This window comes from Engystomops pustulosus, chromosome 7 (genome assembly GCF_040894005.1).
Source record: "Engystomops pustulosus chromosome 7, aEngPut4.maternal, whole genome shotgun sequence".
NCBI lineage: Eukaryota > Metazoa > Chordata > Amphibia > Anura > Leptodactylidae > Engystomops > Engystomops pustulosus.
This window is the reverse complement of record NC_092417.1, coordinates 138,238,413-138,264,998: the sequence shown is the minus strand read 5'-3', so window position 1 is coordinate 138,264,998 and position 26,586 is coordinate 138,238,413. Positions and strand designations below refer to the sequence as shown.

Here is a 26,586-nt window from a genome sequence, read left to right as displayed (position 1 = left end):
ATTTTTCACATTTTCAAAACGCAAAATCCTGCTATTGAGGGTCCTGCTCAGATTTGAAGTCACTTTGAGAGGCCTAAATAATAGTAAAACCCAAAAAATACCCCATTATAGAAACTACACCCCTGAACGTATGTAAAACAACTGTTATAAAGTTTATTTACCCTTTAATTGTTTTACAGGGGTTAAAACAAAATTGTGGCTAAATGAATGTGTTTTTACCAAGTTTGATACCCAATTTCATGTGGTAACCTGATGTATGGGCACACGCCAGGGCATTGAAGGGGAGCTGGGCCATTCACAGCAGATTGAGCATTGTCACTTTTTAAGGGCTATACATTCTTTATTTATTTTTTTGCAATTTGGACATATAAGGGATTATTTTCTGCAACATTAGATGCATTTTACAAATACTTCATTTTAGTGGGTCATTAGCCTACTGATTAACTCTTAAATTTATGGAGGGAAAAAAAATTGTGAATTCTCGTTTCCTTTCTTTTAATATGTTAGCTTTTATACGATTACGGTGATTCCTCATTTATATAGTTTTTTATATACCGTATATACTCGTGTATAAGCCGAGTTTTTCAGCACAAAAAATGTGCTGAAAAAACGTCCCCTCGGCTTATACACGAGTCAATACTACCAAAAATTAATTAAAAATGGACTAAAAAAATAATAAACTTATATACTCACCCTCCGGTGGCCCCGATGCGCAGCGCTGCTCCCCCGATGTCATCGCGGCTCCTCTTCTGGCTTCCCGACTGCTCTTCTTGCTTCAACGTGCTGGGCGCCGCCATGTTCTTCTCGCAGGTGGTGCCTAGTATGACGTCAGCCGTGGCGCGTCATACTAGGCGCCGCCCGGGAAAGAACGATGGCGGCGCCCAGCACGCTGAAGCAAGACTAGGAGCCGCGATGCCATCGGGGGAGCAGCGCTGCGCATCGGGGCCACCGGAGGGTGAGTATATAAGTTTATTATTTTTTTATTCTGGGCTGTATACTGCTGGGGCAGGCTGTATACTACTGGGGGCAGTGATGTATACTACTGGGGGCAGTGCTGTATACTACTGGGGGCAGTGCTGTATACTACTGGGGGCAGTGCTGTATACTACTGGGGGCAGTGCTGTATACTTCTGGGGGCAGTGCTGTATACTTCAGGGGGCAGTGCTGTATACTTCAGGGGGCAGTGCTGTATACTACTGGGGGCAGTGCTGTATATTATAGGGGGCTGGCTGGCTATATACTGGGGGGGGGGGGGTATGTGAGCAATGCATTTCCCACCCTCGGCTTATACTCGAGTCAATAGGTTTTCCCAGTTTTTGGTGGTAAAATTAGGGGTCTCGGCTTATACTCGGGTCGGCTTATACTCGAGTATATACGGTAACTTATTTTTGTGCATGTTGATTTGTTCTTTCAGTGGTATCATTTTGGCACACATAACTTATTTGATCCCTTTTTGGAACAATTTAATGAAAGGATTTTATGAAAAATTTCCATTTTTGGCAAGTTTTTCAGGTTTTGTTTTTACGCCGTTCACTGACAAGTCAAATAATGTTGCTGCTTTATTGTACAGATTGTTACTGACCCGGCAATACCAAACATGTAGGGTTTTTTTGGGGGGGGGGATGTTGTACTTTATTTGATGTTTATAGGGAATGTAGGTGTTTAGGGGATTTTTACTTTATTTAATTATTTTCATTATACAAACTTTATGAAGTGTTTTAAACATTTTCTTTTACAGGCTGCCCCGCACAAGCGATGCTCTGATCGGTTCTTCAAGCTCTTATTCCTATAACACTGTGTAATACAGATGTATAAGGCCCCTTCCAGACTTGGGAGTGCGATGAACAATCTTGTCTAGAAGCCATTTACATGGCGTTTCTATGCATGACACTGGTGTGTAAAGGGTAAAAGCCCCGCAGCTTCTGGTACTGGCTCCGTGGAGGAGCTGATGCCAGAAGCTTGATGTAATTGTACTGCATAATGCGGGACCCACCTACCGCCATGCAGTAATATTATGTCAAAGGTTGAGAAGGGGTCTTTAACAAACACATGTGTTAACACATGTTTGATTTGGGGGTATAAATTGTATTGCAGATCTATTTGTCTCTATAGCAACAGACTTCAAACCTGTGTAGTCTGATTTCTCAGTCACGCTTCCTCCCATCAGAGCCCTGCCTCTACTGAATGTATATTAACAAATATATTTTCTTGCTTTTAAACTGTTAGGTTTTTTTTCACTCCATTGAAGTTCAGCCATATTGCTAAAATGTACAACATCCTAATAAGGCCATAATATAAAGGCAGAAATCTAAAGATTTCCATAATTTGTTATTTCTGACTACTATGAAGAAGCCTCATATTCTGAGCTGTAACTACCTCTTCTACTGAAGAATGGACGTCAAGGATACTCTGTTATCCGTATTGCTGGGTGTATGGTTCTTTTGATTGGGGGAGTCCCTGAAGTCGGACCGTTAACAGATCAGCTTTTTGTCCCTATTCTGTGGATAAGGGAACTTTTAAATAGTTGAAATAACCCCTTAAAGGAAACCTACCATTTAGAATGGCAGGGGCAAGCTGTAAGTACCGAGCACCAGCTCAGGGTGAGCTGGTGCCGGTACTTACTTTCGTTAGTGTTATAAACCGCGGTATCGCAGTTTTAACACTTTTTAAACTTTAGAGCAGCAGAGGCTTCGGCGCTGCGTGCGCACGATCGTGCGCGCGCCTACATAGGAAATAGCGGAGATGTTGCAGGCACGGTCGTGCGCAGCGCCGAAGCCTCTCCTGCTTTAAAGTTTAAAAAGTGTTAAAACCGCGATACCGCAGTTTATAACACTAACGAAAGTAAGTACCGGCACCAGCTCACCCTGAGCTGGTGCTCGGTACTTACAGCTTACCCCTGCCATGCTAACTGGTAGGTTTCCTTTAACGGAGGACCTACCAGCAACTTAGAAACATTCCACAAAGCTCAACCACTGGGACTACACAGAGGATTTTGTCAGGGTGCAAGGTAAGTTACAACACACAATTATATTGTAATGCAAATACTCAGAAAAGGCAGAAAGGCATATTTGCACTGCTGCTGTGATGGGCTTCTGCTACCTGTCTTTAGTGAAAATAAGGTCCCTAGTGACAAGTTCCCTCTAACAGTTTTGTAGACCTCTTCTTGCTGTCACACTATCGGAAGCTTCAGCGTTTACGCCGCAGTCACACGTTCCGCTAGCAGTCTATTCCTAATGCAACGCTAGCGCACAGGGGGTGGGGCTCGGGTCGATCGCGTATGCGTTTCCCGGGAAACGCATGCGATTGATAACCCAATCGCATGCGTTTCTCTGGAAACACATATACGATCGCCCTGCCCCCTGTGCAGTAGCGCCGCGTTATGAATGCGACGCTAGCGGATCGCATGAAGGTGCCCTTAGGAACGAACTGCTAGCGGAACTTGTGACTGCGGCCTTATATCTAGCGCATAGAAATCTGTCCCTGGTCATGTGATGTCACACAGATGCAGGGCTCGTAATCAACGAGCCATGAACCTGTGTGACATAACATCAAGCATTGCGTTTTTAAAAACGCAAACATTTGAAAAATGCATGTGTAAAACTGCTGGACTAAAAATGGGTTCAAAATGCCACGTGTGCCACCACCCCAAGGACGCATTCACACGGTGCGTTTAGGAAACGCATTAGAACAGATGATGAGAGGTGATTTGCCCAATTACATGACTGTTAACAAAACGCATGCATTAACATTTCATTTAGGATACTGTAAATGTTTACAGTAATGTAATTAGGAAAATGACCTCGCCTCAGCTCTTGTAATGCATTTCAAATGCAATGAAACCGTAGGCCAAAACGCAACATGTGAAGCGCCCTTAAGGCTGCATTCACACATAGCGATTGCGTTTAAAAACACAAGACGCTGACTCATCCTGCGATCACCCATTGAAACAAGATTGCGTTTGCATCACATTTACTAAACATACGATGGAAAAGCAATCTGACTTCAATGGGTGATTGTAGGTGGAGTCTGCACGTCCCATTTTGAAAGATGGGGCAATCGCCATGTGTGAACGTGGCGTCAGTGGACAGTTGTACATGGGTTGAGATCTCCTCACACCCAGCAGGTACAGGGGTAACCTAGTACATGGCTACTCAGACATCTCATACACAGATGAGGCTGCTTATCATGTGATGCTAAGTGTAAACTGTACTAAAGGGCTCTGTGTTCCCCGCACTGACGCCACATGGCTTCGTACATTCGTATTTTCGGGGACTATCGGCCCCACCCTGAGTCACTGACCATAGCCCCCATCCCTCCTGTCCCCCCGGCTGCCTACAACTCCCGGCAGGCTGTGCGGCCACCGACAGGAAGCTTGCCCCGCCCTCTTCATTGTGCAGCGCTTAAAGAAAGCGGAAGGAGGGGACGCAGAGGCTTCATTTCAGTGCGAGTCTGTCAGGCAGCTGCACGGCCGTTTTCTAGCATCTCCTGGAGCCAGCGGCCGCCTTCCCCTCCTATCTCCAGCTCCCTCTGCGCCTCTTCTAACCCACTAACCCGAGTAAACATGGTGAGTAGCGGCGTCTGAGCGCGGGGTGTCCGCGGCACATTGTCTGGGGTCTACGCCCTAGTGGAGCCGGCAGGACCGCTCCCCTCATGCCGCCATTTTCTGCGACCCAACCCTTCAGTCAGTCAGACGCAGTTATTTAGTTGTAATTTCTGCAGCCGCCGGTCCCCGGAGATGTCTGTGTAATTATGTGTCTAGCTGAGCAGAGTCTCCGGGGACCGGGTGTTGTGCGGGTGACCGTCTGGATACTAGCGGGTGAGTGTAGAGACAGCTACAGCAGGGTCTTACCGGAGACGGTTGGTTAATACAGTGAAGCCGGTGCTGGGGGGCGCGCCCGGTGACGCTGGATGTGGGTGTACGCGCAATGTCTTTTCGGGGGCAGAAGAAAGGGCGGGAACAGAGTGCGCCGGCTATTGGGCGTGGCTTAGACCCTCGGCAGGCACAGCCCATCCCGCTGGGGAGGGGGGCTGGCTGAGCCGCGTGCTCCGTCCACCTCAGCAGGCGCGGCCCCGGGACATTGCGCAGTGCTTGTGGCTGCGGCACGAGCAGGGAGGTGACGCAGATGGGAAATGCTGCGATTCACCGCCACACGAGCCGCGCTTCAGGGACCTGCGCAACATAAGACGTTACCCTACAGGGCGATGGCGTCACCTGCCCATCATCGTGCTGGACACAAGTCATCCGCATATTATATCCCAGTCTGCTCACAACCTGGTGAAGGAATATGTGGGTTTTTTTTTTAGTCTGTTATTCATATGCCCCAGCACTGGGGTGCAGATGTCTCATAGACCGCTCACCCCTTGTGTCATGTTAATGGTCCGCGTGGAGCCCTTTTATATCCTCCAACTGGAGTGACCAAGTGTCTAATGGCTATAAATGTTGTTTGTCTAATAGCGCCACCTACCGGTCTAAATTTGAAACTAGCAGAGGTTATAATGAACAGGTTTAAAGGACATGTACCACCAGAATCAAGGGTTATAAACCAAGCACATACTGGTGTGTGCCCTCCTATGATAGTATCTGCTCTTTTTAAAGCTTCTTGTGCCCTTGTTTTTAAAAGAAAAATCTTTTTACATGTACCTTAGGTGCTCCATTAAAACATGTGTAGCCCAGAGCCCCTCAATATTTTAAAAGCTGTTAAAAAAGTCATAAGCTAAAAATAGATTCTTCCAGTGGGTGAAGAAACCAGTATGTTAATGTGTTTGGTTTATAAGCCTTGATCCTGGCCATGGATGTTTAAGTGGAATGTGCCCCACAAACTTAATGGTGTAGAATATTCGTCTTGCAGAATGACAGCTAGTCTGAATCTCCACTGAGTAGCATTACCAGTATGACTAGGGCTGGAGAAAGGCAATGATTCAGCAGTTATAAGAAAGCTTAACTTGGATGACCAACATTTTGGTTTTTCAGCTTTATTTTTCCATTCCTTTGGTAAAAGTCCTTCATTCAGTGCCGTTTGCTGGTGTCATCTCTGCTTTTTTTTTTTCTGCTACGTCATGGAGGCAGTCTGACCTGTGCAGGGCTGTCATTAACTGGTGGAGCTTCCCAAATGTCTAGATTGCTTACTAGAATAAAAAAAGTATTGCTGAATAAACTAGATGTTATAAATTCATTGCGTACTAGCCCTTCATGATGCTCATTTTGTGCTGGTTATTTGAAAATTGTGCATCTGGATTAATTCTGTGGTCCTACCCTACATCCATGGTTTTAACTCATCACAGGTTAATTGGCAATGACAAACCCAGAATTTACCTTGATCCTGCAGTTTTGGCACCCCTATGTTTTGCTCGTTTCCTTTCATACTGATGGCAGGTGCTGAGACTGCAGGAACAGGCTATAGATGCGTTTCTAGGTTAATCAGTCTGCTGTGTAGCTTTTGACTTATTGTAGGGTTATTGGCCTCTCTACAATCACATGTTCAACTCCTGATTAGGGATGAGAGGAACCGAACCACAAAGTTGCCCCTTTAAATGTCATGGGGAGAGTATCCAAGAGAAAAATCAGGTGGCATTACATGGGTTTACATCAATGATCAGTGCTGGCAGCAAACTTTTGTTCATGGTTCGGCAAACCAGAATGGGTCCACTCATCACTGTTCCTGACCAGACTGCATGTGACTTGTATAGTCTACATTTCACCCTTGTCCTAGTTTACCAATCCTATTTTTTTCTTTTTTTTTTTAATATATCTTTTTGTAGGCCTCCGGTGTGATGGTTTCAGATTGTGTCATTGCCATTTTCAATAAAATGAAGGTGCGAAAGGCCTGCTCCGCTGAAGAGGCAAAGCTGCGCAGAAAGGCTGTCATATTCTGCCTGAGTCCTGACAAGAAAACAATTATTCCAGAAGAAGGGAAAGAAATCTTGGTAGGAGATTGTGGTGACAAAATTCCTGATCCCTACACGCACTTTGTGGATATGTTGCCCCATGATGACTGCCGCTATGCTCTTTATGACTGCACCTATGAAACAAAAGAGAGCAAGAAAGAGGACCTGGTCTTCCTTTTCTGGTGAGATGCTGACCATGGAAATGGCTCTTTTGTCTAAGAATTGAGAAATCGCTTTGAAGAAATGAAATTAAAAGTGGGCCAACATACCCTGCAGGAAGAAAAATCTATATTTTTATATTTTAAGCTAAGCTTTTGACCCTTCCGTAGGGTATATCATGTGAATGCTGGCTCCCTCTTCATAGGGAATGTCATAAAAAATTGCACAATATTTAAACTTGAGTTAAATTTTACTCCTATGTTGCTTACATGTCACTCATCCTTCACATAGGGCTCTTATTACTGATGTATACCAATTTGACTAAAATCATTAGAATCTGTATAAGATATTAAGCCATGCACCCTATATATGATTGTTGTGGCATTTTTAGGTGGTGGAAATCAGTTATGTCTAATACTCTGCAAGTGCAAGGCCCTTAGGCCAATTTTTCGCAGCAGTTATGCATTCATCAGAATATAGAAGGAAATATCCTAAATCAGACAATTCCATTACAAAATCCATGCAACTTTTGGTTTTTGGCTTAAAAATATTTATGTAACATACCTTGGCTTGTAACTAGCCTTCGGTCATTTTCCATATGGTGTTTGGTAGCTGTAACCTGGAGTGGCTTTGAAATATTTGAGGTGTAAATATGTCTGTTGCTTGGGCAATTCCTGCTTGTGGCTTAAAATTACTAAACTTCTGAATAGTTTACCCATACGTGCAGTGGTGTTCATGTGGAAGTCCATATTTTGGTCAGCAATTGTTTTGACACTAGAGGGTTTTTCTTGATGTTTGGACTTGACAACTCCAGCTGGGTGTACATCGCCCAATGATGTATGGTCTGGTGTTGTGGATTGAGCTCTGGTCTTTGTATCTGAAGGAGAGTTCCCACCTGTTCTGACAGAAGTCACTGTTTCTGAATGTTGGGACTTGGCCCACTTGTGTCTAGCAGACTTTATTTTGTGGGACCAACACTGAAGTGATTTAAGTTCACAGCCTGGCACTTCGGGATGACTTTGGATTTCTTATGTTGGAAATGGTATACAGTCCTAGATCAATGGAATGTGCCTGGTAATTCTGATCCTCATTGGGATTTTTTTTAGCTGCTATACTGCCCATAACCTGGACTCATGTGGTGCATAGATACTTGTGTGCTACATTTTTGTAGATAATGACTTTCTGTTCTCATGGTAACTGTAATTTCCTGAACTGGTTAGTTGGATTACACATATCTGCTTCTGTCATCTGAGAAATGTGGAAAAGGTAGCCCTAGTCTGTGGATTGTCAATGGGAGCTCTCATGATTGGAGCCATGTTTGATTCTGGTAATTATTTGAGATGTGGCTGGACAACAGTATTCAACAAATGGGGTGTTTTTTCTGGCTCTTTTGTGTAGTTTAATCTATATCAACATTGTAGTTGGGTCGTGCAGCTTTGGAATGAGTCAGGCACCAATGATGGTGTTTCTTAGATGTTGACACAATCATTAAGTCACATAGGTGGTTTCTGTGTTATGTTGCAGGTTTACTAGCATTATCATGAAATGCAGTTGGCACTGTAGCTTATAACCATGTGGGTCATTCTTGCTTGTTGGGGAAAGGTTTGGTTATACATAAGGCCGCGGTCACACGTACCGCTAGACGTCCGTTCATAACGCGACGCTAGCACACAGGGGGAGGTCCTCGGCCCGAACGCACATGCGTTTCCAGAGAAACGCATGCGATTGGCTTTACAATTCTACCAATGGGTTGCCAAAACATTTGGAGAATAAACTTGGGTTAAAGCACATTCTTGGCTTATGTGGCCTAGTAGTGTATAATTCACTGACAAATTTTTTACAAATTTATTTCCTTCTATGTATTGTATGTGTGACCCCTAAACTGTTCACTGGCGTTGGTGAAGCGCTGTGAAAGATGTCAGTCCATTAGATGTAAATGGTGCTGTGGTCACTCGTGTTTGCTGACTAGTTGGGGTCACTGATGTGAGATTCTCCAGTGATCGTATTCAAATGTTGAGATATTGTAATGACAAGCTCATGATATTAAAATTGGCTTGTCTGCTTCAAATGGCACTCTTGGCATTTTAAAATGGCACTTACACATTTGGGTGGATCCTGGAACACTTGGCAGTATTAATAATGGCTTGTGTTTTCTTTTATAGGGCTCCTGATGAGGCCACATTGAAAAGCAAAATGATCTACGCCAGTTCTAAAGATGCAATTAAGAAGAAATTAACAGGCAAGTACTTGGTGCTAGTAGTCCTGCTATTCTTGGCCACTAATTTACCTTCAACAGGTGTTTGTTTGAAGCCTTCATCTAACTTTCTATACTTTCCCTCTCCAGGTATCAAGCACGAGGTTCAGGCGAACACCAAAGCTGACATTAAGGACCGTTGTACCCTTGCTGAGAAACTTGGTGGCAACTCTGTCGTCACTGTGGAAGGAATAGCTGTGTAAAAACCTCATTGCCTCCACTCCCAGTGTCTGTGCCACTTCTTAAAGGGGCTTCCATGTTTTCATCCCCAACAGTGTCTCCTCTGTTACCTTTTTGATCCCTACCCCTCTTGATGAGGGATTCATTTCAAGGCAGGCTTCTCCTTCAAGCATTCCCCCGCAGGCATACATGTCCCCATAGTATGTTTTTGTGTTTCCAACAGAGGCAGCTTTCCATGCTAGTTCTGAATTGTCCTCCTGCCCCTTAATTCTTCACTTGCCTCCTAATCTGAGTTGTTTTGCCAAATGCAAACCTGGCATCTTTATCATTCTTCACTGCTCAGTAGTTACAGAACTGGGCTCTGTAGAACACCCTAATGTAGATGAATAGAATGCTAATTGTGGATCAAACTGCAGCCCATAACATGCTTGTGGGTTTAGCTGCTAACATTCCCAGAACCAGCTTTCCATTTCAGATGAGGGCACTTCCAAATTCCACTTTCTGCAACATTCCTCCTGTTACCCTCCTGGCAATTTACAGGGTATAAGTACTTGTAGTATTGTTAGGAAACCTTTTTAAGAAGCTTGTAATGGCACGTTTATTAATTTGTAAACCTTCAGTAGCACAGAATTCCTTTAACTTAAGCAGAATATGGGACTCGGGGGCCCCTTGCTCTAGTCCAGCATTCCATATTTCGTTTTTGAAATAGATGGCCGCACATTATGTTTTGCCAATTTCCTGAAGTCTGACCCTTATTTTGGCACCTGTGTGTTAGGGGGTCTTTTGGGAGGGTAAAGAGATAGATGACTGAAGCCTTTCACCACCTACAACTGTTTCCCCCCCACTCAGTCACATGTTCATTGCGGTCTTTAATTCCTTTTGTCTTGCGTTACTAATATGGAAGTCATTATGGCAGATCCAACATTAATAAACCAATAAAGGATTGATTGTTTCATGCTGTGGTTTTTTTTAATGAAGAACTCGGATTTCTATTGCCACCAGTGACACTTGGGGTGGTTTCACTTTTAATTATGCTAATGTGCTCAAGGGGCTCTGCTAGGTGTTTCCAGAGCCCCTTAGGCCAATGGCACACATGGTGTTTTGAAGCAGTTTTTGACCTCTTTTAAATAAGATAATTGGTAAAACCAGTGAAAAAGGGATGCGTTTTTAACGGATTGCTTAAAAATGGGTTCAAAACGCCACGTGTGCCGCCAGCCTTAGAGCTGCAGAGTCGGGAGCTGAGCAGAACATTTCTCGCCCTGATTTTTCTAGCTGTGTAATGTAGCAGCGGGAGGATAGACTAAATAAAACATAAGCTATACATAATTGGATCATAATTGTAACAACAAACTTTATTCTATTTGCACCTGTGGGTGGGGTCACACGTTGCAGTAAAAGCTGCATTGCAACAAGTTTTGGGGTGGTTTTACTTATTTTAACAAGTGAAAGACATCAAATTAACAGGTGAATGAGATTTGTAGAACAGCTTTCTCCTTCAGGGTGCGGTCAAACGTCGTGTTTACTGCATGCATTTAACGCATTGCTACAGCTGAAGGGAGATTTGCCTAAGTAAACAGCTGTTCACGCTTGTTTACATAATGCATGTTATCACGGTTAACACATGTGTTTTGTAAACGCAAGTGTTAAAAGCTGTTTAATTAGGCAAATCTCCCTTCAGCTGTAGCAATGCGTTTTTAAATGCGACATGTGACCTCACCCTTAAAATCAAATTCACCCATTCAGTTCATGTCCTTCACCTGTGAAATTGACAAAACTGCACCTAAAACCACCTCAAAACTAATTGCAATGCAGTTTTAACTGCAACGTATGAACGCACCCTGTGGATGGCACTTTACCTGCAAAAAAAATTCTAGAAGTTAAACCTGTGTTGGCAACAAAGTATTAACCAGGTCCCTTTTTTAAATGTCTGTATGCCAGACTTTGTGCGCAACTTTTTATTTATTTTTTGTGTCATCCTATGTTTTATCTATAGGAAAAGTGATTCAATGAGGTAACAATACCAGGTACCCCTGCCTATCAGCTGTTACAATACAATTGCCTGCCTCCATACAGGACACTTGCATTTCAGCTACAGCTTTCATTGATGTGATTGAAAGCCAATTTTTCAATATACTTTGTTTCACTTCCTTGTGGCTTTTTTGGATCGCTACTTTGTTATCTTATAGAAAGCTTCTGTTTACTTCCTGTTAACATAAATTTGATGATGGCCACACAGGTGCATGTCTCGCTAGTTTGGGATAGGTAATCGGAGCGGTGTTGGAACAAGCCCTGCCCCTGTGTTACATCACATGACCATGGTCAGATTTCTGTCCACTGGAAATAAACAATGATGCTTCCTATAGAATGACACCATGCAGAGATCTAGAAAACTGAGGAATTCATACATTATACAAGTATATAGGAAAATTGTAGAACTTTATTGTTCAAACACTTATTTGCTGAAATGGTACTACCCCCACCTTTAACCATAACATAGTTCATTAGTAGTATAGAGGCTGGAAACCTCTTTGAATAAATATAACCCACACTCCCAAGTACTGCACAGTTGAATTTGAACTCCCAATGTGATCATATGGGCTCTGTTCCTGGGTCCATATGATAGTTTGAGTGACTCTTCCAGTATGTTAATTTAGCATTAAGGTCTAGGCTTGTTTTGCCTACATCCTATTACAAGAGAACATGAGTTTAGTACATCTAATACAGTGGTGCTTTCTAAGGGTGCTGTCACACGTCGCGTTTACTGCATGCGTTTAAAAACGCATTGCTACAGTTGAAGGGGTATTTCCCTAATTAAACAGCTGTTAACGCTTGCGTTTACAAAACGCAAGCGTTAATGCATTGTTAACGTCGCGGTTAACGCATGCGTTTTGTAAACGCAAGCATTAACCGCTGTTTAATTAGGGAAATATCCCTTCAGCTGTAGCAATGCGTTTTTAAACGCATGCAGTAAACGCGACGTGTGACAGCACCCTCAGGCTGGTTGCCTTAAATAGTTCATATCAGCACATCATATGCAGGTGACTAAAAGGATGCAAAATGTATTTATTGAGCTAATTTTTTTTTAGCCAATGTCAACACTGAAGTTGCTTAAATATGTAGCCTTAATTCCATGTTGTATTAAAATGTAGTTGTCTTGACAACTATTCAGCCAGTGTGACATCTTTTTATATCCAGGACTAGCTACAACCACAGGTCAGATGACTTCTGGACTCTGCTGGATAGTTCCTGAGATCCAAACTCTGTATTGCAGTTGTCAAGAGTTAAAATAAAGCAACACTTTCTCTTTAATTATAAAAAGAGGCCACATGTGATCATACCCTAAGGAAACAAGACCATTTAGCTTATAGTGGCTTCCATGAGTAGTGAAATACATAGCTGTCAATATAACATCACTAGAAATTGCTAACCCAAGCAGTATATGGCAATAGGTGTACTTGAAAGGGTACAAAATATTATTTAAAAAAATAAGCACTTTCATATATTTGTCCACCTGTAAAGAGGTTAGGAACAAAATTCACTTATTCTAAAGCTAGTCACAAATGATTATGGGCCGACCAGCACAAAAACATTAGACTGCTCAAAATCTAAACATACTCTTAATGGGGGAGATTTATCATAAAGTTTGAGGTTAAACTGTTCTAGTTGCCCATGGAAACCATTGGAGCTCAGCATTAGTTGTATAAACAGCTGTGGGAAAATGAAAGATGAGCTCTGATTGGTTGCTAGAACCATTCTGCTTTAAGAGACTTGTGATAAATCTCCCATAATGTGTGTGGCTTTACCCATTGTCTATAGTTCTATAATCTTGTTATAGAGCTATAAGCCCTCTGGCACCTCGATGAGGCACTATATTCACTTTATATAACACTGTGTACATAGTGCATCTAGTATAAGGTATGACAGCTCTGTACAAGCATCTGTATAATAATAATCTGTAACAATGGATCATCCAAGATCTATAGCGACTATAATGGGTTCTGTCAGCTATTAGTTATGTTACCCAGTATTTATACCCTTAACAAAACCTCCACGCCTCAGCAGCTACTACATCAAGGCCTCATGCAGATGAGCAGACAGTGGTGTGGTAACACGGCAACATATAGAACATATTGTATATTTTCCCATGCACCTGCCCGGCTCGCTCAGCCGGGTGCCATAGACCTCTATTGAGGCTGTAATCACAGTCCCCCTTACTTTCATCTACATGATTCCTAACTCCTTTACCTAATGTCAATGCAGGCAGTTTGGAGTTCTGCATTAAAAAAAAAAAATATTGGATGCAAAAATGTTTCTAACGTAGCAATGTCCTAAAGGCATTTGGGTGTGGATGCTCGATCCACATGAAACTTTGTCCTGAATCACTTTGTACATTGATGCTGTAGAATGTGTTACATTAGTGTTATGTAGATACATATTTTATCTAATATTATATTACATGAACCATCATTCACAACTCTCACCATTAAGAATCTGCAAAATAGAGGCATAAGGAAATCTATCATTGCTGCCAAACTTAAAGGACATTTACCGTCAAAATCAAGCACGGATAAACCAGGGACTGCAGTCATTTTTTTTTATATTTCATATCCATGGCCTCTTTCCTTCTAAAATCAACTTTTAAAATTATGGAGTCAGAAGGGCTCTGGCGAGCTGGCTCATGCTCCTCACTGTTCCTTCAGCACTTCCCCCTTCCTATACCTGCTGTAATCTCACAGCAGCAGAGGAAGTATCAGCAGAAGGAGGGAGGCAGTGCTCCTGCATAGTGTGGAGGGGTTCTGGTAACACCCCACAGAGCATTTCAGGCCCATTAACATAATTTCTAAAGTTGATTTTAGAAGAAAGGAGGCCATGGATAACAAATATAAGATTACCAGTCACAGTACCTGGATCTATGAGTAAGTGCCACTTGATTTTGTATGGTAGATTTCTTTAAGTTTATCACTTTTTCCCTGACATGTTTGATCCACCACACAAAAAATAGGCTTTTTTGACACCAGAATTCTGATGTAAATGTCCTGTAATATTCTGTAAATTGTACACGATATACACTTGGGCATAGTAATGGCACCATAGTGGGCCGTACTAGTACTCAAAGTAAATACCCCACATAAGATAAAAATAGGTAAGATATAGGTCACCCCTGCAATATTCTGAGCTTTGGCAGTATAAATCCAGCAGTCTTGTGAGTGATGTCCCAGAGGTGCATTGGGGAAGCCTATTGCAGAAAAACCTTTTCTTTATTATTGCAGTATCCTTTCTTAAGTCTTCAATAATGATGAACTTTTATACTCAACTTGATGTGATTCTGATGAGGCAAGATAATGCGCCTCCTCTTGCGATGTGGCGTGTAAAGCCAGGAAAATGCCTCTCCTTCACTGCGCATGCGCTGTACTTTGAAGTGAAGTGAAACCGGGGTGTACTACTCCGACTTCACTTGCTGAATCACAGAGCTGCCAAAGGGAGTGAGGGACAAGGTGAGTATAGAGTTGTTTTTTAAAAAAAATGTGATTGCTTAAAAGTACCAAATGGCAACTTGGGGTACTAAACCACCGGTCCGTAAGGACCTGTGGATGGTTTAGTGTCTCAAATCACCATGAAAGGTTCCCTTTATTATTGCAGTTTAAAGGAAACCTACCTCAACACAGGGATTAACCAAGATATGATCCTGCATCAGTGTAGCTACAGCATTCTCAATGTATGTTTGCTTCATAATGCATCAAATCAAATGGTAGTTTCCTTTAAAGAGGAGGTTGCTGTAAAGAGTGGCGGAATTCCCTATTTTTCTGCAGCTAGTACATATTATGTGCACACAATTGTTCTTTAGTACATACAGGTTTTTTGTGTTTTTCTCATACACTGGATATTTTGTTTCATGGCAGTAGATGCTGGCGAGGCAGGTAATTGAAATGACTCCAATACTGTCTATGAAGATCCTGGGACCGAGTATTTCAGAGAAGGTGAGTACTGTGCAGTAAGGGGCTGACATCACTCTGTAGAGTCACCGCCAGCTTCTTGGAGGTGCGTTGGAGTAAAGAACTGTCAGGATGCTGGTGTTGGAGGTGATGGAGGTGGCTCTCCTGGCTGTCAGCTGTGAATCCACAGTCTTCACACACATAGAGCTTGGTCCTGCGCTCCTTGTAGGCATAATTCTGTTGTACCCCATGGATTTTCTTCAGATGTGACTCCAGTGAGCAGCGCTGAGTGAAGGCCTTGTCACAAAGGTGACACTTATAGGGGCGAACACCTAAAAAAAAAAAATGAGAATATGTTCTCACCGCTTCCGCATAAGTAAAAATTCTCTGCTTCCCCATAAATAAAGATTGGTGATATAAATTATATCATAGATTGCGGGTGTTAGGACCGACCCAGTGGCTTATTAGTGCAATTTCATTAAAAGGAACCTGTCACCAGGGACCTCATTTCCACTAAAGACAGATAGTAAAAGCCCATGACACCAGCAGTGCAAATCTGCCTTTTCTAAGCATTTGCAATATAATTGTGTGTTATAACTTACTCTTACCCCCTGACAAAATCCTGCTGTAGTCCCAGGGGCCGGGCTTTGGTTTGGATGCATTCCAAAAAACAAAATGTGACTTTTCTTAGTTGCAGGCTGCCTCCATCTTTGTGCTCCTGTACAGCTTGCTCCTGTCCCACTGATGTCAGGCTGACCAGGCTGTGACCTCTGAGAAGGAGCAGGAGGAAGAGCTGTACAGGAGCACAAAGGTGGGGGCTAAGCTTTGAGGAGTGAGCAACACAGATAAGGCACATGTTGTTTTTTGAAATGCATCCAAACCAAAGCCCAACCCCTGTGACTACCCCAGGATTTTGTCAGGATGAAAGAGTAAGTTATATCACACAATTATACTGTCATGCAAATGCTTAGAAAAGGCAGAAAGACATATTTGCACTGCAGGTGTGATGGCTTCTGCAACCTGTCTTTAGTGAAAATGAGGTCCCTGATGACAGGTTCCCTTTAATATCATTACATTATAGAGTCGATTGTTATGCAATCCCATAATAGCATATATCAGCAGTATTGATTTTAAATCCTTGGGACAGGATCTCCATTTGTGTTAGGATTTCCACACAATGTTAGCATGGTTCTTCAGATACGATGACAGGAAGCAACTTTGACACATTTCCTGTAAGTCGAGTCCTTTCACCATTCTGTAAGTTATTGTGTGGTGCAGGATGTAGGACTCGTGTATCCTGTATCCTCACATCTTGAACACTTAGAGCTCGGTAGCTCGCTGCGCAGCGCACAAGGCTGACATCGTTACCTCCTATTACATCCTGAGAATTTTAGATCTTTTAAAAATCTTTTATTTTTTTTTAAATTTTATTGTAAACCAGTAATTGTATAACTATTGTCAATAGGTGGCGACAGAGATTTACTAATTTGCTAATCCTCCTTTGTTGTCTTTCATACAGTAGTATCAACCACTAGATGGCACAAGAGCTACACAATAAGAAATATCCAAAGCAAGTACGCCCTCTAGTGTCTTATTTCACCTATATTCATTGGTCTTCCAGACCACAGCAACCAATCACAGCATAGCTTTCATTTCCTAGCATGTGCAAAGTTGTAATGTAATTTGTTGCTCAATTTGTGACACAATTTCATAAATCTACCCCTTTCTTCATAAGTGATGACTATAAGTGCAGCCATATTGAGTGTTACTGATGGTAAACCTACTCTATAGTTATTGTGTAACTTGCTGACATAAAAACAGTTTATTTGCTACTCCAGAATGTACTTATCCCTGATGCTGGAAGTGATCATGGTGCTCCAGTGATATTGCTTCCACTTTTCAGGCCTGTTTTAGTTGCGTCTGGTTCAATCCCAATTAAAGAACAAACTGCAATACCAAGACCGATCACTATATGTATATGGTGTTGTGCAAGGTAGATTGTCGAGCGGCTCCTGCACTTGCGTAATTGGGTATTCCAGAAATAAGCATAATTCATATACAAAGGTGTCCTTAAAATATAAGCTGATATGTAATTAGTTGTTATTAAAAATTTTGCTTGTGATCGCCACTAAGTTTGGCTGTAGTGTTTGCAGTGCATCCAGTATGGCCAGTGTTGTGGTGAGATGTCATCTCAGTGAGGCAATGTGCACTGATGGCAGTTACACATATCATTACTATGGTAACAGAGCAAGACAGTCTAATACATCATCACTAGGAGCAAAGCATGTGAGGGGTAGGAGGAGTTACTGAGAACTAAAAGGATCATGGGACTTGTAGTTTCCAGTGGCAGCCATCTTGGTGATAACTGTCTATTTTAGAAAGCCCATAACATTTTGTGAATAATAAAATCAAACTATTTGTACTCCATATTCACATTTATTTATTGCATTATGGGTTTTTGTATCAGACATTCCTATTCATGGAATACCCCTTTAACACTGCAGTCTTGCCGAACAGCTAATCGTGACCTGGTGTGTATTCACAAAATAGGAGATCAAAAATACATCCCCAAGTAGCTCTTTATTTCCCTATGATAACTAATTTAAGAATCTTACAGCCGCACTAGGGATGCATCACCCGGTCTACCACGGTCAGGCTTCTCCTTTCTTACCTGTATGGGTGCGCACGTGTCTTTTGAGGTCAAAAGTGTCATTGAACCCTTTACCACAATGTTGACACCGATGTCTCTTCACCTCACTGTGGCACTTCATATGGCGGTTCAGCATCCTTTGGTATGTAAAGCTCTTGTCACACAGTGTACAACAGAAGAGCATCTTTTGTTCGCCCTGTAATGATAATATAGATTAAGAATAAAGATAGAGAAACTGGTGGGAGAATTATAATAAATCAAGGACAACAACCCTCCATGAATACTAGGGTAAACTGCTGGCTGCCTTCAGGGGCATAACAACCGGGCACGTTGTCCGACAGAGGGCCACACTTGACCCGTGTGCTGATAACTCGGCGCAGCACACCCTCTGTTCCCTATCAGACATTGGGATCCGACTGGGATAAAGCCGGGTCCCAACTGTCTCCATCACCCAGGCCGATGCAGGAGCATTTAATAACGTCGCCTGCACTGCATTCATCTAGAAGAGAGCAAAAGGGGGAATAAGTTACGTTTTTTGGGGGGTTTTTTCTTAAATATATTGGGGATTTGTAATTATTGTAATGCAAAACTACTAATGGCCATTGCGGGGGGATATTACTAAAGGTTGCAGCTGTGGGAGGGTGGGAATATTACTTATAGCTACTGGGGGAAAACTTATTAAAGTTGTTAATGTTAATGTTGGTTGTGGTTCTGTATCTTAGTTGTAAAATTGCTGCTGGTACTGTACCCATGTAATATCCTAGTTATGTTCTAGTTTCTATGCAGCAAATCTATGCAGTTTTGTCATATCACAGTTTTTATACACTAGGGGCAAATTAAAGGGACATTTACTTAGAATGTAGACATAAAGAATAGGGGCAGAAAAGATGGCACTTACTAAGATTAAGGGAATTAAATCAGATGGATTTAACAAGGAAGGGGGCAGTAACCCTAAAAGTAGGTACTTAACTTAAATGAGGTAACAACCTAAAGCCTCATGCACACAAACACTTTTTGGTACTGTGAGTCAGCCATAATTTCGGTGGCTAGCTCACAGCCTCATTACTTTCTGTGGGCTCATGCACATGGCCATGAATTCCACGGTCCTGAGCATGAGCCAACTGTCCGTGCCACTAATAATAGAGCACGTCCTTGCCGCTGACAGATGTGCTGCATCTATAAAGTATTGCACTATAAAAAAAACTGAAATGGAGGAGAATAATTAATTTTTGGGGGGCATAGAGAGGAGTGGCCCATTGGAAATTTGGCCCCAGGGCCCAGAGGACTTGCTCATATTTCACATATACAATTCTAGGATAAGCCATATTACCTAAAGGAACGGATAAAAAGCTGTTGTCATACGCCTTTTGTTTTACTTATATCCTAGAGAAAGATTGGGCAAATTAACTAATTTTTCCCAATGCTGGCGGGCAGTTGGGTGGATATATTTTGACAGATCTACATATCTACATTACACAGGGTGTTCAGGACGGTGGAATACCTTGCAAAATACACATCAGATCCGAAAACTAAAAATGTATGTGTCAAATATTTCGCACAAATCTATCCAATGATGCCAAATTTGGTTGGTGTAATGTGAGTCCCTGCCTCTCACACATACAACGTTTTCATATATCGAATGCTTAACATCAAGTGCTCAAATTTGGTAATATTGGATAGCTTTTAGAAAAATATTGCATATGTGTATTTTCAGATTTTGGATCTGATGTGCATTCATGGCAGTGGTATAACTTGAAGCTGATGGGCCCCAGTGCAGAGTCTGCGCCAGGCCCACTGACTATAATGTATGTTTTATAGCACTCGTCTTCTCATATTGGAAATTGACACCTTATGGGCCCCCTAAACCTCATGGGCCCGGTTGCGATCACACCCTCTGCACCCCCTCAAGTTACGCCCCTGATTCATGGAATTATCCCCCTTTTCAACAGTTTTGTAGACATTTTGATTTTTGGCGATTACAGCACCATCTATCACCAAAACGGATAAGAGACCTAGATCAAAGCAATGTAATTTTTCCAGGGAATCCGAATCTTCAATAAAAATGGGAGTTCCCATTTCAGATTTTTAAGTTGCCCCCTGCCCCACCTCCAGGCAATTGCAAAATCCACAATACTTTCTGAAGATTTTGCCCGATAGCAAATCTACTTCTAGTGCCACCGAAATAAATCTAAGAAAAGATCCAGGCACTCCAAAATTATAGCTCAATGCAGATACAACTTTATTGTGACCTGCAGGTTATGGTTTAACCAGATCATTTTGGCTTGTGTGAGCTGGTCCCAATCATGCCCAAATTCATGGCTCGACCAGTCTTTTCTACATTGTTTACAGTGCAAGTTCACCTTCAGAAATATGTGTTGTTACATTATATTATAAGTACCTGCGGTGAAAGTCTCAGCTCCTGAATCTGAGGAGACTGACTGATGCTCTTCTGTGTCCCTTTATAGGATGAGGAACTTGCCAAACAGCGGAGGTGAGGAAGAGATAGATCCAGAGCCACCTCATTGTCGTACTCCGTTCCCACATCTTTTTGGGGAACATATTCCAAGGTCACTGTATTGGGATAAAAAGACACAATCAGGTGAAAAGGTGCTGCAGGATCTTGGAACATTATGAAGGTTATGTATAACACTGACAAGCCAGAAGAGTTATGCTGGGACTTGCATATCTCCACTATTCACACAATGTCTTCTCAATGGTTAAAGAAAATCTACCATTTGTTTTATACAATGTGAACCAAACATACATTGAGAATGCTGTAGCTACACTGATGCAGAAACATATCTTGTTTATTCCTTGATCTGAGCGGTTTTGCTCAAAAAACAATTATAAAATTCAGGACCTGCATATAATGCATGGAGGTGAAGAGGCTGCATGTAATGCATGGGGTTAAGAAGGAGGCTGCATATTATGCATGGGTTAAGGAGGCTGCATATAATGCATGGGAGGTGAGGAGGAGGCTGCATATAATGAATAGGGGGAAGAGGGGCTGCATATAATGCATGGGGGTGAGGAGGGGGTTGCATACAATCCATGGAGGTGAGGAGGAGGCTGCATATAATGCATGAGTAGTGAGGAGGGGGTTGCATGCAATCCATGGGGGTGAGGAGGCTGCATATAATGCATGGGGCTAAGGAGGAGGCTCCATATGAAATGCATGGGGGTGAGGAGGGGGCTACATGTAATACATGGGGCTGAGGAGGGGGCTGCATGTAATACATGGGGGTGAGGAGGAGGCTGCATATACTTCATTGGGGTGAGAAGGAGGCTGCATCTAATGCATGGGGTGAGAAGGAAGCTGCATATAATACTTGGGTGGTGAGAAGGGGCTGCATATAATGCATGGGGGTGAGTAGGGGGTTGCATGTAATACATGGGGGTGAGAAGGAAGCTGAATATAATACTTGGGTGGTGAGAAGGCGCTGCATAAAATGCATGGGGGTGAAGAGGGGGTTGCATGTAATACATGGGGATGAGGAGGGGGCTGCATATAATTAATCCATGAGTGTGAGGAGGCTTTATATAATGAATCCATACCGCTACTTGAGTTTACTGCAAAAGGGCCCACTGACGCTCTGTTGCCCAAGGGCCTACTGAAACTTGGAGCTGTTCATAATATACAAAAGCAAACAATGAATTTCCTTTAAGGGATTAACAGCCATCGCAGTATTACGTCAGGTGCTAGTGACAGTCAATAAGACTTAACTTGCAGTTCTCATTCCAGAACTCGCTGAGGGTGGAGTTCATGCTCGTTTCTCAGGTTCTTCCACACCAAACTATTTTCTTTAAAAAATTCACTTATTTAAAAAAGGAATGTTAACTGTTGTTTTTACATGTTTCACGGAAGAAGGAAGTACACGGCCCCTGCTATTGCATCTCATCCAACAATGTTATGAGCAAGGAACATTGGTCTGGATATATTGTTATTCAAGCAGATGTTGCTGGCATACCCTGTTATTGGGGGCAGCTGTAGCTAGTATGCAATGTTATGGGGCTGCAGGGTTGCGCTGGAGCTTGTGGCTGGTGCAAACTTATGTTTGTGAGGACTACTATGGCTTGTACACACTGTCATGAGAGCAGTCGTAGCTCACATGTACTGTTATTGGTGCACCTTTGGCTAAAATCTATTGTAATGTGGACCCTCTTTGCTCATGGAGCCTGGTGCACCATGTCACCATGTGGCCCCTGTTATGTACTTTATACTGTACAAGCAATTGTAGCCTTCTTTTTTTTCTGGAGCTTGTGACACAGACTTAGACTGTGACAGCCGAGGCCTATGTCAGCACCTGATAGTCCTGTTCGATCAGCTTGTGTGACCTGCTTCCTCATAGCTAGGGTGCTGCTCCTAGATTTGCCCCCTTCAGAGCAGCAGTCCTCTCATAATGTAAATTTACAAACAGAAGCTAGGTATCCTATGACTGTACCACACCAAAAGTTATGGAGATGTTCACTATGACCCATTCAGTTTAAATGTTTGCCTATGGATATTTTAAGACGGTCCATTAAATACACCTGTTATCATGGGTGTGGTGGTAATAGCTAGTAGTAGGGTAAACCTTTACATTTACTCATGTGCAGCACAGTAGGTAATATGAGTGACATTTTAGGCTAAATAGGCGTTTCACTCTAATAAATATTGATCTGCATGTTTTGTATTGTATTTGTATTTGTTATTGTACTAATAGATGTAAACTTGTATGAAGTTGCTGCTGTTTATTTGATTTTGATATCATGTGATAGGGAGAGGGAGCATCCGGGAGCATGTTTGTATTGGATCACGTTATTATACCGTAGCAGTTGTATGGTAAAGTGATGTTACATCTCACAACTCTCTTGTTTTGGCTAGTTAGTAAAAGTGTTGATGGTGCCTATATGTGTCATTATTAAAGGCTGCTTAAAGGAAATCCAACCCCAGGATGAAGGATTGTAAACCAAATACATTGACATACTACTATGTGCCCCCTCTTGCAAGATACTCTCTTCTTTTAGCTCCTTATGCCCATGTTTTTACAAAAAAGGCTTTAAAAATGATGTAAATAAGCCTACTACAGAGCCTGGAGCCCTTCTGACTGATTTGCATAATGAGCTAAAAGAAGACCAGATTATGCTAGAGGGAGCACACGCCAGCATGAAAGTATTCTTGGCTTACAATCATTGATCCTGGTGGTAGATTTCCTTTAAGGATACATTTACACATTTTTAATTGTGAAGATAATCCACCACTAGGGGGACATAAATTTGTACTCCATTCTAGTTTATTATTTATTTTTGACAGTACAAAAACTCTCACCCTAACCTCCCTCCAAGAATAAAAGTAGGCAATGTCATTATCTATGCACTTTAGGATATACGGTACATACAATAAATGTCATGAGAATGGGGGTGGTGGTACATTTTAAAATCTTGGGCAAACAAGAGCACTTGTCATATCAGTTAGATGATCTACAGGAAATCTTTACAACTCCAGTGGGTACGGAAAGTATTCAGACTTCTTTTTCACTCTGTTTAATTGAAGCCAATTGGTAACTGTAAACCCCATCTTGACAGAAAAAAACTGAATTGTAGATATTTTTGCTAATTTACTAAACAAGAAAAACTTTGCTCAGTATTGCAGCTTTTGAGCTAGTACAGCCATGAGTCTTCTTGGGAATGATGCAACCGGTTTTCACACCTGGATTTATGGATCCTCTGCCATTCTTCCTTGCAGATCTTTTCCAGTTCCCTCAGGTTAGATGGTGAACGTTGGTGGAAGCCATTTTCAAGTCTCTACAGAAATGCTCAATTGGGTTTAGGTCAGAGCTCTTGCTGGGCCAGTCAAGAATGGTCACAGAATTGCTCTGAAGCTGCTGCTTTGTTATTTTAACTATGTTGTTAGGAACCAGTTTGAGTTCCCTAGCACTCTAGAAGAGGTTTTCTTTCCTTCAATTGTAACCAGTTGTCCTGTCCCTGCAGTTGTAAAAAACCCCCATAGCTTGATGCTGCCACCATCATGTGACACTGTTGGGATCGTATTTGGCAGGTGATGAGCAGCGCCTGATTTTCTCCACACATACCACTTAGAATTCACACCAAAAGGTTCAAGAGACAAGAGAATCTTATTTCTCATTGTCTGGGAGTCCTTCATGTATTTCTTTGCAAACTGTATGCAGGCTTTCCTATTTCTTGCACTGAGGAGAGGTTTTCATCAGCACACTCTGCCACAAAGCCCTGACTGGTGGAGGCTGCAGTGATAGTTAACTTTGTGGATCTTTCTCCCATCTCCCTAATGCATCTTTGGAGCTCATCCACAGTGATCTTGGGGTTCTTCTTTACCTCTATCAACAAGGCTTAGTTTGGCTGGACGGCCAGGTTGAGGAAGAGTTGTGGTTGTATCAAACTTTTTCCATTTAGGGACTATAGAGGCCACCGTGCTCTTAGGAACCTTGAATGCTGCACAATTGCCACAATTCTGTCTCTGAGCTCCTTGGGCAGTTCAGTTTTTGATCTTACCAATTGGTTGCAACAAAGAGTGAAATTTAAAGAGGTCTGAATACTTGCCATACCTACTGTATATGCTTCTAGAAATATTGAAGCACATTTAAGTGTCAACAGGACCTTTGCACAAGATGTCAAAATTTTGGCACTAAATTCTGTCCCAAAGTAGTATAGTAGTATAATCTTAGGCAACACAATGTAAAGATGCACCAGATTTATCATCAACCATCAGACTGTGATAAAATTGATACATTTTTAAACTAAGTTTGTAATGTGAACTATGAACAAAATTTAGATGTTGCTTCTACGTGGTTCCTATACAGGTTATCATTTTTTAAAGTAAACCTTTAAAAGTAAGCATTTGTGTAAGTGTGTAGGTATTGGTCTATTATGTTTTCTTCCCATTCTCTGAGGTTTCCTTGTGGAATTAAGTTAAAAAGTGGATCTGTCATAGCTGTCAAGAGTACATTAAAGGTGTTTTCCACAACAACGATATTGATACTTAAGATGGGTCATGAACATCTTGACCTTGCAGCTCAGCTCCATTCACCAAAGTTCCCTTTTCCAGAAGCTATTGAGTTTGCTCTATTCTAAAATGATTTATCCTAAGGAAAGATCATCAATACAGTATTTTAATCCCAAAAAAAACTTTTAAAAACAAGGCTTGAAAAATATTTTTTAAATATTTTGACAATAGTATATCATTTACCTGGAATGTATAGCTCCCCTCTGTCCTCATCAAGTACTTCACTCCACTTTTTCTTACAACTTCCCAAACTGGATTTCTTCACCAGAAATGCCCTGGGCATCTTGAAATCTCCTTGTTGTACCAGGGACCACCAAAGCTGGAAACCCCTCAAACAATCAACTAGGAGTAGTTAGCTAAATTACCGTACTTCTGGTGATAAGTTAAGTTAAACAATAAATTATTTCTGGTAATATAACATAACTGCTTGCTGAGATCAGTACAGTCCATAAACTTCAGATGGATGGTTCAATTAGTGATTTCTTTCTATAAGCAAAATTTAAGCCAGGCCTTGGTGGTATTTCCGGAGAATAAACAGATGGTCAATTTTATCCTTCTTGAAGTAGCATAAAAATATTGGAAATAAACACAGTGCAAAGTTTTCCAATGGTAAAATAGAAACCATACAGAAAAAATATATGGAAAAATACCTCATATGTTAGACACAATATTAATAATATTCATATAGTTGTCCAGGAAGCCCATTCAAAAAGTTCCTACTGAAAATGTGTCTATGTCTTTAGCAAAAAACAATCTAAGCCCAAGTCCGTGGATGAGATTCAAATTTGGAATTGAATCAGTTGTGAAGTCTTTGTCATCTCTATAAAATGTAATAAGGTGAAACTTCAAGTTAGTCTCCCGAATGACTTCTCTTCCAAAGCTGGAGGATATATTGATGAAGCGTGAGTGTCTTCTGTAAAAGAACCAGTTGTGAAATAACGGTGGGGGGAGGATCCTCTGTATTATTATTTTTTTCATCATCTTCTTTCAACCTGCTGAACCAGTTTCAAAACCGCTTGGAGTGAGGTGGAAAAGCTTCAGGGAGGAGATGAAGATTGGTAAGGTGGGGACATGGCTTCTGGGTGGGAGAAAGAAAGGACCCACACCCTGACCTGCACACACATTGCCACATGAAAATCAAGTAGCTCTTGTTAGGAGTATGTGCATGAGCCTGTTAGAAGGGTGTGTTTATTTCTGCGGTGTGAAAACAGTGACACACAGTTGCACAGTGTTTGTATGTAGGACACGTAACTGTCAATCCCTAATGCTCTAAGATCATCCCACTGAGAGAGAAATAGAAGGATACAATCCTGCCACTCCTCTATTCAATGGGTGTCCCATCTCTTACAAAATTCTCAAGATGTACCATGACTCCTCCAAACAGACCAAAGACCACTCTTATATAATACACATGCAATGGAATACCTCATTCTCAAGCCCATCCCCATGTGACACATCAACATGTTCTTCTGTAGCTGTTCTCTAGTTTCAAGATATCCTGAGGTGA

At 41.9% G+C, this 26,586-nt stretch overlaps 3 protein-coding genes across 4 annotated transcripts in view; 1 reads left to right on the top strand and 2 right to left on the bottom strand.

The window, feature by feature from the left end:
- MUS81 (MUS81 structure-specific endonuclease subunit) overlaps positions 1-5,079 on the bottom strand; it is a 79,640-nt gene extending 74,561 nt beyond the window's left edge. For both annotated transcript variants that reach the window (XM_072117946.1, XM_072117949.1), the window contains exon 1: positions 4,850-5,079. The gene's annotated coding sequence lies outside the window, so the exon portion shown is untranslated. The remainder of the gene's footprint in view (positions 1-4,849) is intronic.
- On the top strand, positions 4,406-10,433 carry CFL1 (cofilin 1). Its single transcript, XM_072117953.1, has 4 exons — positions 4,406-4,564; positions 6,760-7,067; positions 9,207-9,283; positions 9,389-10,433. The coding sequence occupies exons 1-4, from the start codon at positions 4,562-4,564 to the stop codon at positions 9,499-9,501; spliced, it is 501 nt and encodes a 166-aa protein (XP_071974054.1). The 5' UTR covers positions 4,406-4,561; the 3' UTR covers positions 9,502-10,433.
- Positions 10,434-12,456: 2,023 nt separating this feature from the next.
- Positions 12,457-26,165, bottom strand: OVOL1 (ovo like transcriptional repressor 1). Its single transcript, XM_072117944.1, has 4 exons — positions 25,263-26,165; positions 20,460-20,632; positions 18,083-18,257; positions 12,457-15,743 (listed from the first exon to the last, which is right to left on the bottom strand). Exons 1-4 carry the CDS (start codon positions 25,360-25,362, stop codon positions 15,448-15,450), a joined length of 744 nt encoding a protein of 247 aa, XP_071974045.1. The 5' UTR covers positions 25,363-26,165; the 3' UTR covers positions 12,457-15,447.
- Positions 26,166-26,586: the final 421 nt, after the last annotated feature.